Source organism: Atta colombica, unplaced genomic scaffold (genome assembly GCF_001594045.1).
Source record: "Atta colombica isolate Treedump-2 unplaced genomic scaffold, Acol1.0 scaffold210, whole genome shotgun sequence".
Lineage (NCBI taxonomy): Eukaryota > Metazoa > Arthropoda > Insecta > Hymenoptera > Formicidae > Atta > Atta colombica.
In genome coordinates, this window is record NW_017259306.1 from 643206 (window position 1) to 663734 (window position 20529).

The window sequence follows — 20529 nt, forward strand, 5'->3', positions numbered from 1 at the left end:
TATTTTTTACGTTAAATATTTTTGATATTCTAAAATACATTGACTTTAATTGTTTTCAAATTTGTTACTAAAAAATCTATTTTTTAGTACATTTTTGAAATTTTATGCTGATTATTAAATTTACTAGTATACCGTCAGAATGTAACGAGTTTTACTTGAAATTTGCATATTAATAGTTTTATGATTATTTTATTATTAAAATAATCGATTAAGCGCCTTCAATGTCAATTATTTCAGATTCAGACTATAATACATGCAAATAATTCTTGTAACTTACGTGTATATACAAACGAGACGTTGTTGTTTGACAAAGTTAGTTTGTAAAACAAATGTAAATTGATGTAAATTACAAAACTCATTCGCACTCTTTTATTCACTTATTCACTTTTTCATGATTCGAGATATAGTGTTGAGTGACTTTAATTCACGTTTCGAGATCTTCATATTATTATAAATATTTCAGCATCAAACAGCAGTTGCGATTGGCAGACTTCTATTCTTGTACCGAGATGCCCCGCTCTGTTTTGTTAGAATAACCAAAATATCCGCGATGCAGTCTTGAGGTGTTCTCCTGGACAGTTGCACTCACTCTAAGTCGTAGTCACGTTGCAGGCAGCGGATCGACTTGGAGATCGTTTTGCGCTGATGCGCCATGCTCCGTCAAGTGTTGATGGCTTGCCTGACAAACAGGTACTCCGAGAATTGCTGGCCTTCTACGCCACCGCCGTTGCTTGCCACTACCCGGAAACCGGCATTCAGCAGTCTGGTGATCGCCTGAACGGAGTTCAATTTGCAATAACCGTTTAGTGGAAACCGTATGACATGACGGGCATCCTGTTGATGCCAAGCAACGCCGGATCGCGCATCGATCACCGCCTGTGTCGTTTCCGGAAACACCTCGTCTAGCAGCGCCCGTCCTCCTGACAGCATCACCCGCTCGCCCAGATCTGGACTCACGTGCAATGCTACGCATTCGTAGTTGCAGTTCCCATCATTGCCGCGCATTTTCTCAGAATCACGATTGCAAGGCGCGGTAGTGCAGGCAGTGCCACGACCACCGAGCTGACCAGAAGGCGGGGGACTTGGCGAAGTTGTAGTCATTGTTGTTGAACCGTTCTTTATGCGCTCCTTCTTCATCTGCTCTAATTGCCTGCACATAGCTGAAATAAAAAAAAGATGTGTTACATTCGAGGAGAATGTTTTAATGTGACAAAATGATCTTGTTTTGAAAAAAAAATAATGATTTCGCAAATAATGGTAGTTTGCAATATTGATAATTAAGTCGTGGGAGCTCAGAAGATTTCATCTCTATTGACAATATTGTAGTCTTCTTTGGTTATAAATGGGTTTAATAAATTATTAAAATGTTTGAGGAAATTTTGCACATAAAATGCGATTTTTCTCGAAACGAAATGTACATACTGATTAGTGTCCTGAGGGAGTATATTTCATTATCTCATTTTTTAAGTAGTCAGAATTCTGTATTATTCCAGCAATCGAGTAAACGACTACTTTAGAGTTTGTTATTACTATTCTATTATAGTTGAGCATTGCATAGACAGTTCGGAAGTCGGTTAAGAGATTATTATAGAAGAGAAATGATATATCGCAATTTATATTAAGAATGAAAGGTAAATTCATCATCTTTGTTTTTATCATGCGATTGAAATGTGTGGTTTCCGTATTTTTCTTGCACGTAAACATTTCAATTACGGATGTTGAAGTAAAAAAAGCACAAGAAATGAAATTAACGAAATTTACGCGCAATATCGAAGTAACGTGCTTCCTCCAGCAGCAAATCTAGGTCGGCAAAGTTGTCGGGTATCAGCAGCCGAGAATTTCGCATAAAATTCAATATGTGCCGGAACATGCCGCCGTCTCTATCGATGAAGTAGTGTTGTTTTAGAGAGTCCAAAACGATGGGGATGCTGCCGTTAAACAATTTTGCTAGCCTGGATTCCGGATATCTGAAAAAAATCACAAGATTTTTTTTTTTTAATAAGATTGTCATGTGTGAAAGTTGTAACTTTTATGACTCATAAGCATTAATCAGTGATTGAAAGTGCGTATGAGAAAATTTCGAGAAAGTATTATCGTGTTTGATTCATGAGACTTCAACTTCGAAATTGTTACGTAACTATTGCATATGTAATCATAATTGATAATTCATTATTTATAAAAATTGATCTGATATCCGAAGTTATAAGAGTTCGGTATACGGATTGCATATTTAATGTCATGAAAATTATTTTCTATCAACTAACAACTAACTAAGTGTTGGGCAGGTGCTGACACTTTGGTCACCTGCCAAAAACCGTTTCAGGTAGCTGCGTGTTGTTTTCGCGATTGATGGTTGCGTACAAGCAGCTGTTCATTTAATAAATTCCGACTCGACGCACTGACTGAATTAAATTTTTAAGATCGAATTAAGCAGTAAGTTATGGTTATTATGAGAGCTCGAGAAGTGAATCATGATAACGTTATCTTAAATAAATTGATTAAACGCCTTCTTAAACCAAAAATACATATATATTTAGATCTTTTAAAATAAATATTCAGATTTTTTTAAAGTAAATATTTAAAAAAAAATCTGAATATATGAAATATTCGAAAAATAGGAATTGAATATCTTCATGGATAAAAACGCAAATGTAAAACGAAAATGACATTTCCAATCAGAAAAAAATTCAACCATTAATAAAATCCATTAGCCGATCATTTATCGGAAGGTTTCAATTTAATTCAGTTTAATTAAAAAAGTCGTTCATTATTGAAAGAAAACAACGAAATAGAAAAGAAATATAGAGAAGAATTGAAACGAGAATTTGTTACGCGTGAACGAGAACAGAACGGTAGGATCGTAAAGACAGCATAAGATACGCACATGAAATCTACTTTAGCAGATATGTAGATGCACGTGTGTATATGCTTCTCAAAGTAGCAAGTCCATGCACCGTATGTATCACTTTTTCCGGCTTCTTTAGAAAGTGCCCGTGACATTTTCGAACGCGTTTCACAACATGTTCGCGAATGCTGCATCGTTCAAAGTAGGCTGCAGCTAATCTTCTTACTACATCTTTGCGCTCTATCGTTGCCGTTACGATATCCCTTCCATGCTTCGCAATTACATCTCGAAGATAATAAGAATAATGTAACGTTTCGTTACGCATTTAATCTCGCTATAAATTAAAGCTATGAAATTATAGAAAAGACAGGCTCTGACAAGGAAAAATTATAATTCTTATTCTTTTTTATAGCGAGATGAATTTAATTAAGTGTCTTAAGGATTTGATTATTTGGATTATTATGGAAAATCATAATTATACGTTTCCGAGGAAAAACGTATATTATTTCTGATCCCTCCCCTCTGTGTAATTTTCTTAAATGGACATCTAATTTGGTTCTTATGTCAATTTAGTGAGAAATTATTTTGTCTTATAATATTTCACTTTATTAATTTCGCTTGGTTTTTTTAGCGTTCATTCTAAGACTAATGATGAAAAATGATAAATTTCTTATTTCTTCGATAATATTTGACATAATTTTTATATAAAGTCAAAAAATTCTCGATACACATGTAAAAGATTGTTATACCGTAAAAATTCGAAAAATTTGAAAAATCATGGATTGTTGTCTGTAGCAAAGGTTAATAATACCACGACCTCGTAAACAAATCACACTTATGGAATTCGTGTCAATCAGTTCTACGGCATTTGTTCGCATGTGTTCTCGGACGTGCCGTGAGCGATGCCGTGTTCTGCATGCACCGCCGAAGGTCGTAATTTAGCATATAATAGACGAATGATCTGGGAAAAGGACGAGATGGAAGGAGAGAAACGGGACGGGCGGGACGTAATAGAGAAAAAGATGGTTGGAAGAAGGCATAGTTGACTGTAAGGACCGCGATGCGACGAGAGAGGGAGATCGGTTCTCCTCTCTGTGTATCTCGTCGTTGTGCGTTATGGCACAACGAGGGGGAAATACCGAGGTAGGTACCTGGTACCCCCTCAGGCCGGTTCCCATACCTTCCATGGCGATAACATATAATAACGACGGCCTCATGGAGCCTGTGGGCGATCTGACTTCAGCGAGGAAGAGAGAAGACACCGCGGGGTAGATACAAAGGTATATACATATATGGAGACTCTCTCTCTCTTTCTCTCTCTCTCTCTCTCTCTCTCTCTCTCTCTCCCCCCTCTCTCTCTCTATCTCTATCTTATTCCCTCTTTTCATCCTTCGCCCTTTTTCTTTCTCTTTCTCCCTCGTTTTCTATCGACTTCCCACTGATACTTTGGTGTAAGGGGATAGAGAGAGAATCGCTGTTAGAATGGGGAAATGAAAATCGCTGGATTTTACCTCAAAGCCTGCGCGAAATTTTATACGGTATAGTTAATTTTCTATAGAATATCGAAGCGAGTTATTGTAAGGGAAACTTCACTCTTCCTCGGTGAACAAATCTCTTCTCTTTCTTCGCTGCAATTGCCGCGGGTAAATTAAAATTCACACTGTAATTTCGGCCAGTGAAGACGTGAAAATGGTATACTCTCTACTATTTAAATGAATATTATTATATCTCTTTTTTTCTTTCATCTATTATGCGAGACAATTTCCGAACATTTTTTTGTATTAGATTGAAACACTTTAAATGCAATAATGAACTAGGAAATTCTTGAGAAATCGAGACACAATCAAAAATATTATATCAATTTATATAAATTTCTCTCTATATAGAATTAATTTACTTTTGATTTTCAAAATCTTTTAACTTTGTGTTTTATTTTTTCAACAAAGATGTAACAAGTATGCTTATAAAGAAAACGGACGGAATAACTTGTATTAAGAAACAGAAAATAAGAGAGAAAGTGCGAACGTGATATCGTCAAAAGAAGCGAGAATAAGATATGTGCGCTCGTAGGCCAAGGGCCATCGTTGTTTGTGGAGGTCTGAACGACTGAAGAGGGGTGATAGCGAGGGAGGAAACGGTACCGGGGGCGGAGGACGAGCACCGTGATTACCCGCGGCGATTTCTTGGGCCCACCGACCAACCGAGGTCCGATCCCGGGTCAGATCCGTTCGCTATGGGAAAACGCTAAACGATCGGCTCACATCACTCAGATTCCGCTCTGCTTTCTGATGTATAGAATATATTTGAAGTTGTGTGCATTTTATTAGTTATTCCTCGACAAATTTCGAATTGATTTTTCCTCAAAGATTCGTCACGAGATTTAATTTTGGAGACTTATTAAACCATGGTAAATTAATTACGTAGACTGGGGTCAAAAGTAACACAGGTAAATTGTAATACTTATATAAAAAAATGTTATAAACAAAATACAAAAATATAAAGAAAGAAATAGAAGTTTATAATATATTTATTACAAACTTCTGTCTTCCTTACACTTGCATTTTTGTTTATAACGTTTTTTTATAAGTGTTACAACTTACCCGTGTTACTTTTCTCCTCTAGCTATAGAAAAATAAGAAGATATTTCTGATAAATATTTAATAAAATAAATTTTATTTTAACAAAATTTTAATGTGATATATGAAGATTTTTAATTAACAATTAAAAATTTCGATTTATACAAATAAAATATTTATCCTTGTTTTCATTTAATTATCTGAACTTTTTTAGTGACTAAAAAGATTGTTGTATATAGAAGTGTTTTCACCAGTCTGAAATCTTGCGCAATAAATCGTACTTTATGAACGAAAATAAGGCTAAGCGAATGCGCTCATATGTGGCTGACGCATATGCGGAGATACGTGTGAGTTTGAGAACGAGACGGGCGGTGTCCGTCGAGACATTCCGTTATATTCCACTAAATTGCATGTGTCCGACTAGAGGGCGAGGAAATGACGACTTGGTACTTCACCATGGGATACCCTCGAGGCCTTGTACAGCCTTCTCAACCGGCAGGATGATCGACGATGTTTTAGGGATTATGTGATACCGGAAGCGTGGACTAATGATCGACTATTACGTCATTCCTGTAAACGCTTGGTAGAAAATGCGATACGCAACGATTAATCTTTCACAAGGCACGTGGAGTCCGCCTTAAGAGTCCGAAATAGTTACATTACGAACTAAGGATTGTACATGATGATTAAAAAAGTAATTATGGATTTCATAATTGAAATTCAATTAGTAAAGTGATTCATTCAAAAATCATGATATTATCTATATTTAAATTTAATAATATATTTTTGTTATAAAATTTTCGAAGGAAAACTTAAAAAGATGTGACAATGTTTAGAATAATATTTTATCGATTAATTACTTAATATTAAATTGTTTTAAATATTAAATTTAAATAAATAATTATTGTCGGATATGTTTTGTTAAAATATTATTTAAAATAAAATAATATTAAAATATTATTTTGATTGCAGGATAATTGGTCTAAAACATAATTTACTAAGATTTGATTTAAACAACTGACAGATTGATTAAGCGACAAATCCAAGCAACAGTATTACGTTCAAAATTTACAAAATAAACGTTAGAAATTGTGTAATAAACGTATAAACTGAAAAATAAATGTTGAAAATTTTTTTTTATGTTTTTAAATTATTCAAAATGTTTATACTAAAATGTTTATAAGACATTTGTAATCTATTAAATGTTTTTACACTAGTTTAAAATAAGCTTTTATGAGACACTTCAACGGTTTAATAAACGTATATTTAATGTTAATAACGTTCATTTGTACAGCATAAAACCGTTTCGGCTAAATATTTTTTAAACTTGAATTATCTATTTGGAAAAGTAATAATGTAAGAAAACATAAATAATATAATCACAACAAACCAAGATAGAACCAAAATAGCGTTAATAAATTTTTAAACGCGTGTAATATACAGTGCAAGAATTGCTCTTTCTGTTTCGAAAAATGAAATCATACATATTTTTATATATTAAGTAAAAACAAGTTAATGAATATCACATTTTCGGTATACAAACCTGTAGTTATCGCATAAATAGACATTTACTAATTAACATCGTGCTAGGTTGGTGGGTTGTTACGGGATAATAAACGTTTGGCGTTATTTTGAAATTGCCGATTATACACCGACAATTGAACTAAATTAATCAGCAGCATGAATTTATTATCCGTGTGCATTATATTGACTTGTTTACTTCATCTATAACGTCGTATAAACGAGGCACCTAAATATGCGCAGTCTAATAGAAACTATTCTATCCGTTGCGTTTATTAATGCAAATGAATCATGAATATTTAATTACTTATACCGCGTTTTAGAATATATGTGTATTATATACTTAACCAATATTCTACATCCCTTAATTAATCGGAATTTTTTTCTCTTGGTGACAGAAGATCGAAATCAACTTGAGGAAATGTTCGCTTCGATAAAAGTAAAAGGAAAATAAATTCTTATCATTATCTAAGAACATCAATGTAATCTTATTGTACGGAAAGCGTCGTTGATGCCTTTTCATTTGAAATTGATTCTTTAGATAATTTAATTGCTACAACAATAATATAACTAAAGAGTCATCATTTTTAGTTGCTCATAAAAAAGAAACGGTAACATAAAGAAAAAAACTTTAAAAGTATATACTTGTATTTCTTTATTATTAGTTACTACATCAAAATTATAAAATCTTAATATAATTTTAAAATAATTCAAAATATTTAAATTTATTTTCTAGAAAATTTTGTTTTCTGTCGTAACAAATGAGCGATATTTAATATATACATATGTTATATACATATGTAGAATCAATTTTTTACATGGAAAGGCATCAATAACATCTTCTAAGAGTTCAAAATTTAATGATTCAAATTGAATCTGTCGTTCAGGATGATATTGACATCATATATCAAGATCAAGGTTTTTAGAAGTTGTTCCTCTTATTTTCATTTTTAATAAGAGTAACAACTTCAAAGGCCTTGTTCTTGATATATAATATCAAGATCATGATTAAACGACATTTAGAAGGTTTAACCATCAATTAGATAATTATACCTTAGATAATTAATGCTAATATGATTCAGGTAATACTGTAATCTTTAAGCCTTATAACTCGAAAAGTGCTTAACGAAATAATTTTGTTATAGTTTAAAGAATTCTCGAAATAAACTATAACAATATGGAATAAAAAAATAGAGGTTTTAGTTAAAAAAAAAATCGATTTGATTTGACGCGATTTAGCGACGCCACTTAAGATTAAACTGATAAGATCAGTAAATAGATCTTTTTAAATCCAACAACTTTTATCCGAAACATTTTTCTAAAAAATGCATGCTTTTCAAGAAATTCCGCTGACTTTTGTTCATTGTATACTTATTTTCCGGAACTTTTGTTGAATTTTTTGTTTTGTTCATTATATATGTTAATGTTAGACATCTCTTATAATTGTTCAACCATTTCAAGTTTCCTTAGAATGACTGGTGGATTATTACTTTAGTTCGAGGACATGTCTTCCGGCAATCATTTCGCATCGTATTTATTATTGTTATCTTCTTGTCGCATGATTCTAGAGCACATCGTTAGCCAGCCGGTGTATAAGCATTAGCTACAGCGCTAGGAATCCTAATTGTAAACTGCGTCAATATTAAATGACAGCGATGTAGCTGCTGTAAATCAGTTACTGAGTAATATATCACGGTGAAATATATGGTCTCTCTTGTGAAACAATTTTAATATCGTTTTAATGCGAGGGAAAGCTCCGATCGATGCGCTTATTCCGTTATGAGGATAATTAAATACACATGCTAATGGGTGCAAGCAATGTGACGCGATGATTGTCAAACGCAAAACAGAATTGCATAATATAGAGGTTGCAAATCTGCTTTGTCAGATGGTAGTCTGTGCATGATTTTTGTGATGTTGATGATATTTCATTATCGATGTAAACGAAGTGGAAACTCGTGTCATTTCGTTAATCAAATTTATGATTCATTTGAACGGAAAGAATGATGATAGTCACTAGCGTAAATCATAAAGTCCATTTTAAATATTGTATAATTCATGACCAAATTTGGAATAGAATTCTATTTATAATATTGCATATTATAATATTGCATCGAAAGCACTTTTTTTTGAAGAAATAAAATACACATATAATATAGAAAATATATGTAGATATATATCAGTGATATATATATTTTCTATATATATAGTGCATTTTACTTCTTCAAATGTTTCTATATTATACGACACGCAATATTATGAATAGAATTCTGTTCTGAATTTCTGTCTGAAACTAGTCGCGAATTATAAATCATCTAAAGTGGACTTGCCATTCGAAAACCTGATTATAAATAGAATTAGCACGAATAAAAGAAATTAGAACATGTTTAAATTAATTTTTTTGCTAGAAACACGTTGTCAAATGATACCGTTGTTGTCATGTTGATATATGTTTGCGCGATATTCTTATTTATGACGCACGACGCACGACGCAGCCGAGCCAGTATCGGCTGATACTTTCGACAAAGCAATAAGGTCACATCGTGTAATGAGGGAGGAAGGTGCAACGAAGTGTGACGATGGAGATGGTGGAGCGGGGCGGGCAAGTTGTCGATTTTACGTGATATTCATTTTGCACTCTTGCTCGATACGTCGGCGACACTTATCCTATCGACATTTTCACAGATTAAATCACGAGTGTGTTCGCGATGCGCGTCGTAACGGTTCATAGAAAACGGACCTGCGCTCCACTAACTCGACTAACGATAATCCATGCATCGCGTGTAAATTTACCTATCGCATACTGTTGTTAGTTTTAGCTCAGTTTAGTTGCTTGCCGATCTAACGATTTTCGAACTATTTCATTATAAGATAGCTATTACGTCAAAAATGACTCGTCATCGTTAAATAAGCATTAAATTGATTACATGACGAAATTAATATAATTATCTTTTTTTACTTAGAAATTATTATAATGCTACTGTTTGTTTTGAAATTCTTTTTCGTTATTATTTTTTTGAAGAATATAAAATTATTTGCTAATTCTTATTTGGACATTAAAAAAAAACAGTACAAAATTCTTAAATTTAAAAGTTTACCTGTTAAAAATAAATTTTTGAACAAGAAAAAGTCATATAATAATATCTCTTAAATTACATTAATAATATGTATATTAAAGGTAAAGAAATATTTTAAATCAAAAGTAGCATTTTAATAATTTCTAATAGAATGAAAAATGTGTTATATTAATTTTGTCATGTAATCAATTCAGTGCTTGTTTAACAATTATTATTTTTGGCGTATATCTTACAAAATATATTACACGATACTACAAATTATAGATTAAATAAATTTTATTTATTTTATTTTGACTTTAATATTCTTTACATATATTTTTAAGATAAATTTTTTTGTAATTTTCTTTGTATTTGTTTTTTTACTTGAATTATTTGATAAGAAGTTTGACAATACGAGGGAGTACGAGTACATCCATCACGATTTTCTCGCTCATTTATTATGGATAGTCTCGATAGAAACATCTTCGCAACAAGTCAGAACTCATTACCTATTCAGTTAACGAGACGAACGATAAGACCACCTGTCAATTATGATCAGCTTTCTCACGAACGCATTTATCGTAGTTTACTGATGCTGTACCTACGTATACTGTAGTCTGACGTCGTGCACTCGTGATCTCCTTGTGAAAGGAACGATTTTCCTCGTCGCTAAACGCGCTGGATATTCACTCGCATCGAAAATACCGTATTAAGCTCACGTAACAAGCATTACTCGAAACGAAGATCATGAGGTTGCGGTGACATTTAGCAATTTAGATATCATGTCCAATAGCCATTAAATCGTTGCCGTTTATATAATTTAAAATCTAATTTATTATGTATAAGTGAAACGTATGATACTATTAAATTTAAATAATTTAACGATTATTAATTTATTTTTCTTGACAAGGTAGAGAAGAATGATTAAAGGAAAGAGAAGAATAGATAATAAAAAATTTAATGTTGTGAGTAATATATAATATTCGCACTGATCATTAAAATCTAATTATGTTCATATACGATTTTTAATTTAATTGTACATTAGTATATCATTAGATTTTACTCTTAGTGTCAGAGATTTATTTTATACTATTAATAGTTGGAATGCGGAGCATAATACTCTTAGATTTTTCTTACCAGGGCAAAGAGGATATCTGCGGGGTGATACTTTGAGGAGATTAAAATCCTCTCTATAAGCAAAGCGCAGTTGTGCTTTCACGTTACGTCTCTTTTATGCATAAAGTGCACGGGCATATCGCAAATAGCCTTTGGACACTGCCGGGCACAGTAACGGTGTGCCTGATTGCGGACGATATGTTCTCAGAGATATTGCCCGTACGAACATCCTGGAGCGTTGTCGATGGTCACGTTTCCGCGATCCGGACATCACGCTCCCTTTCTACTCTCTCACTCGCTAGAATTTCTTCATGTTGTTTAAAAGTTACACTCTGTGCTTTCGCGGAAGGCTCGAAAGATATCCGTTCCTAATATATAACTCGATTCATTGTCTTCTTTTTGTTATGACGGAAAATATTTTTCTAAATATATACATGGAAAGAATAATTCTACTGAAGCTAAAAATTTAGCTGTACAAAATCTAAATAATTTTGTTACATTATCGAAATAATTATATAGGAATTTCCAACATAATGAGTAATGCAGCAAAAAGTTTTGACATTCTAGCAACCAATTTGAGCGACCTACTGATTTTGATAATCTAAGACTCGATTGCATCAACGTTACTTTGACTTTACTCTTTAAATTTGAATCTGTGAATAGTTATTAATTACTCACTTGGCACTGATAATCAGTAAAGTTCAACTAAAAAAGGAAGAATGTTTGAGCATTATGTAACTAAAATATTGATATTTGCATGTAATTAATTTCAATCTTTTAAAATCATATTCATTGAATTTGAAGCACAATACAAAGTTAGTTAGATCATATAATAAAGATTAGTTAGGTTAAAAATTTCATATTTAATTGATTACTAGTGGCATACTTGGCATTGATTATCCACTGATTCAGATTTAGAAAGTGAAACTGAAAACTCGCCTCTTCTCTCTCGCTCTCTCAAGCCGAGAGAGAGAGAGAGAGAGAGAGAGAGAGAGAGAGAGAGAGAGAGAGAGAGAGAGAATTTTATGTCTTGCTTGAAGTTAAAGTGACGTTGATATAATTTGATCTAACAAAATTATTTTCGGATCTATACTTAATTAAATTTTTAGATATTTTAGCAAAATCGTCTTTTCCATATATAATTTCTAAAAGTAACACGCTTTTCTTCGAAATATGTATACAAAGTCCTAATAAGAATCAACGGCATAAATTATTCCATTTGTAAATCTCAGTCTTGAATCGTTGACATTTAATGCTTCTTAATGATAGAAATTAAATTTTTATGGCACTTATTAAGGTGCGGAAATGCGTCGTTTTATTCTCGACCCGGATGATTGTTAAGAATTTTTTAAATGAACGTATTCTTACTTCGTTAAAGTCTCGAGGGAGGATGTGTATATTGTGCCGCCGACGTCGATGTGAACCGGTGCAGTATACCTTGAAGCGGCCGCTACGCAAGGAATACCGGTCATCTTCTGATTGTAAGCCGGGGCCGCCGGCGTCGGTGGTGTTGGCGACGAGGAATTCGACATCGTGGGCGAGGTGGCCGGCGAACTGCTTGGCGACAGCAATCTAAAAAACAAAGAAAAACACTTTTGATATTAGACATGCTAAGATTACAGCTTGCTAATCAGAATTTCTCGCAGAAAATTTTGCATATCACGTCGCAATTGAATAAAAATCGAAGAAAATTTCCATTTTTTGTGCTATCATTATTTAAAAATCTCAGAATAGCAATATAAAACTTTTTCTATTTATTAATTGTTAACTGCAGACTTAATATATTTCTACCTTTGATACGTACATTTTATAGAAAAGCTATACATAGCTATTATAAATTAAGTAATTGGCTCTGTTATATTTCATATTGCGTGAGTTCTTGTGCTACATTCTATATAATTTTATATGCAACTCTAAGCACGACCAGGAAGCTAATCAAACGAAGGCGAACTATGAGCTATGAAATCGTCGACGTTGTGATTTACGATGTATGAAATTAAATGACGCTTACGGAGAGAGAATTTTACTGAGTTATATAATTCTTTCTCAAATGAACTATTCTGGGACGACTTATATTGGAACTCGGATGTAGACTTATTTACCTCATTTTAATTTGAGCGCTAGGGAACATATTGCGTTGCGCCGTCAGCTCCGCCTTCGCCTCCTTCCCATCGGCCTCACATTTCCGTCTGAAATGAAAAACATATGAATATTAGTTGTATGCATTATCAATAAAAGTTAAATATAAATTTTACAAGTTAAATGTAAAAACGTACGCACAAGCCATTTTTCAATGTAATTAATATAAATTAATATATATCTTTAGTTTCTTTGTTTTCCCTTTATGTGGAATTATGTTTCGATTGAAGGCTTTCATGTAACATTTATCAGAAATTAGAGCCGATTGTATGAAATTTTCGTTATGTGTTCAACGCTTATACCTTTTAAGCGTAACGTAGGTGTCGATTTAACGTATCGATCCTCACGGCTGGTCGTGGACGACGATAACACTAGTTTAACGAGCTATTGTTTTTGATCAAACATCGGCAATGCTGAATCGACTGAGAGCTTGGAACATTAACGCGAAATTCTCATATGCATTAATAAGGCAATTAACGGCGAAACAATATTTGGTGGGCGCTAGGTACCGGCGGTCCAACGGTATTCTTTTAAGCGCGCTTTCAGTGGAAAGGGTTGGTCAGTTTGGTTCACGAGTTAGAGAGGCACCCTCTCTCCTCTCCCTCTTCCCCCCTCCCCCCTCGAATTTTCATTACTACGTGCTCATGAAAGGCCAACACATTATGTTAGCTATTATCCAGAGGCCTGCTTTGCATAGTGTAATACATGGTTTTTGCGACCAAGAGGATCCGCGCTGTAAAAAGGAATCAACAAGAAATAATAAAAACAAATTCAAAGTTTATAATTTCAACATAACTTATACTTTTTCCATCAGACTGCTGCTTGTATAATAAAAAAGATATCTATTTTTTGAGCTTTTTAAATATCGTATCTTGGTTAAATAATTCAATATTTATCTTAACATATATGTTTTTCTATAACTTGTTATGATCGACCCCAATTACAATTCAATATCGAAATATGGATCTATTTCGATTTTATCTCAATTTTTTTTCGTCCGCGCGCGTAAAATCTCGGTGTGCATCTCGTAACAATTGTGAGACTCAAGACGGGAAGAAGGGACGCGTTTAGTCGTCGCGGTATACTCGTTTTCCACCGTCCGGCGAAGAATTCGCGATGGTCAGAAGACACGGCACGTGAGGGGGTACCGGTTTTCTCCTCCACCCACCCACCCTCGCCCACATCAGTCCGCATCGTTGCGGTGCATCGCCGCGGGAGACGCCGCGAAATGCGATGCAGCGCCTTTTCTCAGCCGCGCTGCGAGAGGTCGCCGAGCGATGCGCCCGATGCCTCTCTTCTGCTCGAAGCTGCGAAGGTGGGGAACCGGCGCGGCGCGGCGCGGCGGTCGTCGCAAGTCGGACATCGGGTAAAAGAGTAGAGTAAAAGATGGTGTGGAGTCGACGAAGGTGGACGGAGCAACAACGGCCATCACGGCCGCGCTGCTGCCGCGGGCTAATCGAGAGATTTATGTGGAGCTATGCATTTACGAGTATAGGAACGAATACTTGCGTACGGGATTAATTCGCGTTATTGTTGTGATCTTTAGCGTCGATGAGAGATCGATCATTGTCGCGCTCTCGCGTGGAAACACGTGTCGTCCTCGATGATCGCGCATTGACGGTATTGCGGTGAAATTAATGGGTTTTGACGGCACTTCAATCATATTCTCCGTGTTTGAATGTCAGATGCGGGCGAGATGAAAAATCGAACGATAACGTTATTGGATTAGAAAAGGCAACGGAAGGGGTAATGTTATTATTTTCTTCTTTTTGACCATTTGAATTATTTTACTGTATATTTGCTTCTTCCAGGAAACTGTATCAATTTCGTATTGGATCTACTTTTTGTATTTTTTTGTTTGCTTATGTATCTTTAAATCATTTAATTTGGCGATACACGAACGTAAACGAAGAAAGAAAACAATAGAAAAATATATTGAATTTTATATCAATATATGAGAGCGGATGGGATATAGTTTTGATTCAGGTATACTCATAATACAACGTTGAAATAACCGGCAGCGTCGACGAAAGAAGAATCCGAAGCACGATATAGCTATAACAATGGCGATGATCATCATGGTCGTTTGAGTACCTCGGGGCGATTGGTCGGTGTACGAATGTACATTACGGTCGACGTACTGAAGCCACTCGCTTATCATTATGCATAATTACATGCGTAAAATCGACAATTAATTCAATACAGAAATTAGTATTTACGTAACAAACAATTTACGTAAATAATTCGACACGTTGCAGCACACTCATACATTTCGTAGTAAGATTAATATTTAAAACGTTTATATGATCTCGACTGAAGCGAATCTGGCACATTGAGTGTGAAAAGAAATTTTCAAGATTGCGCATTCGAAGAAATCCCGGAATATGGAAACCATCAGGACGAATGTCGTAATGATATCCGCGATAACGTCCACTGCGACGTGGCGATGCCTCGAGCCAATTGTATCTCATACGCAGATAGTTTTATTGCATGCATACATCCGCATGCGCCAACGGGTATCCGCACGGATAAAGATAGATGGAACAGAGGCTACACAATTATAATGTACTATCTGTACGACTGTCTGCGGACTAATACGACTTTCTTGTTAATGTGACATTATACGTATAACGTATTAGAATAATTTTCAAACGGACAGCACGAATATCTGCGATTGAGATATTCAAAAGGAAAATGTTAAAAAGGGGCTAATTTTGGAAGATGTAAATAAAAGGAAAAATTTTTTTTTTTGACTTCCTAAATACGATAAAATGATTAAACAGTTCGTAGGGAACTCTTCAAAAATTGAGCATTATATATTTATCTAAATTTTAATATTCTTGCTCAATTTTCGAAGTGTTCTCTAAATTCCAAAAATTTTTAATTTTATTGTATTCAGGTCTACAAAAAATTTACAAAAAACATTATTTCTTTTACTTACATCTTTTTGAACAGAAATTGGTCTTTTTTTTACATCCTCTTTCGTGAAACAAAACCTGCCTGGTTATTTGGATTCTAATGTCCAATGGATCCATCTGATCTTAATAATACCGTAAGATACAGACTGCATGTAGAAATACAAGCTGCAAGTGGTAGTTCACATTGGCAGGCACGCGTCCGACGTCACGAAGGCGAAAAGCGTTTCACCGGGCGTGAAGATGCAACGTCGTCGCTTCTCTAACGTCAAATTAGAAAGGATGGTGAAGAAGAGACAGGTAAGATGATGCGAGACGCGACGTCGTCTGTAACGACATCCGCGTTATTACCCGAGGCCATCGGAGCCTTTTACCCAGATACAATTCTGATATGTGTACGCACGAGCGAGCGACCGACCGACCGACCACCGACACACGCTGCAAAACGTATAAATTCGCGTTAAGGTGATCACAGCCCGAGGATACGGCGAGGCGGCTAACACGCGCTAAGGACGCGCGCGTGCACGATGTCGTGCACAGAAGAAGAGCACTATTAACTTTACGTGGACGTTCAATGGCCCGAGGACGTCGGCGTATGCAAATTTGAAAGCGATCTGTTACATCGGGCGACGATGTATCATCGGGAAAGTCTGCCAATAGACGTGAAAATGAGCCAACTATAAGAGAAACATTTTGTTGAAATTTTGTTTAAAAAGCTCACATAAATTAGAAAAATTACACAGAATAAATTTCGAACAAATTTAACAAATATAAGAATTAACATATTCGCGAGTCACAAGTGATAGAAAAATTTTTTTTAATTACGTTAGATTAAATAATTTGAAATAACTTAAAAATAAACATATATGATGTAAGCTTGTACATATGTAAAGCACACGTACGAGAGAGGAATACGCGTCATTTTTCATCTATTTATTTGGAAAACAGTTTATTTGGCCAGGAAATTTCGTTGGGCAAAATATTACATTATACGTGAACTAACATTTGAGGCAAAATATTGGACTTTTCTATATATATATGCGAATGATAAATTTTAATTATTAAAACCATTTCTATCGATCTTTTTGAAAATCTTGTCTGTTTATATTCGTGCGGGTACAAAGCTAAAATAACAGAGACATCAGACGAAACCACAAAGTGATGAAATGATACATGTGAATTCATTTAGACCAGTCGACTGGATTTCCCTCTGGTGATTTCATTATGAGGGCCAGTCAGATCGGCTCTCTCTGAATAATATTTGTAATGGATCCATTTGCGAGCGCATACGAACGTTCGAACCGCAATGTTATTAACGTCATAATCTAGAGAACGTAATCTTTGCACCAGCTAGTACATTGATTTTCTCGAAATAATACGATATTGCGAATAAATTTTAGAAATTATCAATCCAATCTCTTTATTTAGAAATTTTTATTTTTGGAGCAATTTTATCTGTATTCCATGGAGGCTTTAATTTACTAAGATATCTACTGTATTTGTATTGTGATATTTGTATATGTAGGCCGGTATGTCAAGGTTTCAAATACGATTAAATCAAATGAATTTAAATCTGACATTTCAGTACTAACATAATATAAATAAATGCATATATTGTACTTGTCTATAGATTGTTTATAGATACGTCTATATTTTCAAGGAATACATTGTACATACGTACTTTGACACAAACACAAATGTAAACAAAAGAAACTGGCTCAGGCAATATTGCATTCCCGTGAAAATTGAGAACATGCATAATTGAGAATCGTAATAGATGCAAGTTCTAAAATATCAAGTTTTCTTTTTTCATGAAGAGAGCAAAATAATAGAGACTACCAAATACTCGAAATGTTTTATACCGAAGATTGGAGTTGCATCATTTGATGAAATATTTTTTATTATTTTTATAGAATTGGAAAGATTATTGTAAAAATTTTACTCTGTAAAGAAAACTCTGACAAATGTTAATGACATAATGTACAATACAGTGACATGGAAATGCTTTTTAAGAATACTACTCTTTATACGAAAGCACGTGCTTATTCAGTTCTCATTCGTCGCTACATTTCGTAAGGCTAATCTATCATGTTTTGTAACAACATCTTACTTATAGCTTTGCTCAGCCGCACTTTGTATAACATGAATACTTTCTATTTAATAATCTCTAACAAACTCTTAATAATCTATAAATTCATATTATTATACCAAAACTTAAGTTCTAACGTAATTTGTAATGAGCGTAGCGATTAAGAGATTGTTTAGATAGTTGCTCGGAACTTTTCTATTTGTTGAAGAAACAAGCATTAAATCACAATGGATTGAACAATGGATCTACGTTTTCACCTTTCCCTCCTTGATTGGCTACATAGTAGTTATATCTACTCTCAAGACTCGTGGCATTCTGATAAGTGCATTAAGCTACCGTAATTCAGTTGATTGATGGATCGGTTCATTTATTCGCGGCGATTAACAACTTCGTTGGCGATTTTAAACTGTCGTGACGCTCATCATCTCCGTTACTTAATCTCTCAAGATAAATATTGTACAGAATGCATTTGTAACACAATGTTGTTTCTGTTTCAATGACGCGGTACAATCTGTACTTTGCAACTTTTTAATTAGCATTTAACAATATTTATTCTATGGCATGTTATATAGAATAAAGAAGAAACATAATACTTTTTTCATAAATACATTAAAACTAAATAAATTGAAATACACGGATCAATTCGATAAATATTCATATTGTGATGTTTTATCCAACATGTAGCCGATAATAATAATTTATATTATATAACATGACGTACATAAAACAGTATTGAAATAAAATGTTTAATGTATTAATATTTAATGTTTAGGCTATGGTTTGTTTTTAATTGTTTTGAATTTTAGCATAAATCGAAGAATGCGTTTTGTGTCGAATTGTATTTATTAATAGAAATAATCTAAAATAATCATGATGAAAGGATTTCCCAAAATTAAAAGAATAATAACATAAAACAAAGTGGGCACTAGGAATCGACGCAGAAAACGATGTATATTTTATCTTCAATAAATTTTAATTTTGAATAATCTGTTCCATTAAGTGAGAATCAGTTAAGTGATAGCACAGAGAGTTGAGACAAGTAATCATGAATTTTACCAATAAATAATATCTGTATTAATGGCTTCGCATGCATTACCTTTCATTATTTATATTCCGTCTTTTCATCTCTCCCAGTCATGTTTATTTGCACTTAAAATTTTTTGTACTTTTATGTCGTTATATTGATTACCGTGAATTGCCTCGCGGAAATTTAGTATAATTATCGCTAATATGTTGAAAGCCGTTTGAACGGTGGATTCAACGAATAATCGCACGATGGTTGCCGGAGAAAGCTTTTATAATATTAATTGCTATCCCAATCGGATGCTACTCGTATAACGGTGGTCGTCATGCTGCAAGCCGCGCGATTGTGTGTGCCTTGTTAAGGTTTTCAGTTGGAACGTTGCGCCGCTGTTGTTCCCGCGCGTCCTTTTCGTTACTCCCATATTTACCACCTGGTACTTCATTATCGGAACGTCACTTGTCGGATACAGGCGATAGACAGACGTGAATAGTTCCCGGTTACTAGAGAATCATTACCCGCAAAATTATGCATACTTGTTTCAATGCACGGCCACTTATTGCCTTGTAGAGGCTTTAACGATCGTTAGCGACGCAACTGTCGTTTTCCAAACGATAATTGCTTGGTATTTAGCACTTTTCTCGCTGTTTACAAGCATGTGTAAGCATTTTCAGAGTTAGTTAGGAAAATTGCAGTCGAACGCTATTGAACTTATGTTCGCTGTTGACAATATGTTTTTATCGAATCGTATCTTACATTCATCTCCTATAACATGCGTACTCAATTCTATTTCCGGGTCAGCAATAAGCTTGTGAAACTTGTTCCGCGAGGATTCGCTGAAAAAAATGTAAAACACATTTGCAATGAGCGAAATAATTAGACGAATTCCATGAGCGTAGAATATCATCGCATTCATTTCTTCGTTATTTGATGTTTACGGAAATAAATAAATCCGTTGGTTCTCCCGATCGCAATTCTTCGTGTACATTTTAGATATAATTCATATATCATTCATCGATATAAGAATCAAGATGCTAAATGCATCGTCATACGCACCGTGGGCGTTTTTATCTTGTCGAATATTATACGTTCGCCCGAGCTTTTTATAATATTTCATCGGGTGGGTACAAGACACGCAAAGGATATACATTCGAGAAGCGCGTATACCAGCCGCGGTGTAAATCTCTCTCTCCCGCCTCTCTCTCTCTCTCTCTCTCTCTCTCTCTCTCTCTCTCTCTCTCTCTCTCTCTC

At 34.4% G+C, this 20529-nt stretch overlaps 1 protein-coding gene across 1 annotated transcript in view; it reads right to left on the reverse strand.

The window, feature by feature from the left end:
• Positions 1–517: 517 nt before the first annotated feature.
• LOC108687667 (BTB/POZ domain-containing protein KCTD1) overlaps positions 518–20529 on the reverse strand; it is a 26036-nt gene continuing 6024 nt past the window's right edge. Inside the window, exons 2-5 of the mRNA XM_018193570.1 lie at positions 13217–13303; positions 12483–12686; positions 1762–1967; positions 518–1160 (exon numbers count right to left, since the gene is read on the reverse strand). Of these exons, the coding sequence (XP_018049059.1) occupies positions 661–1160; positions 1762–1967; positions 12483–12686; positions 13217–13245 (939 nt within the window). The 5' untranslated portion in view covers positions 13246–13303 and the 3' untranslated portion in view covers positions 518–660. The remainder of the gene's footprint in view (positions 1161–1761; positions 1968–12482; positions 12687–13216; positions 13304–20529) is intronic.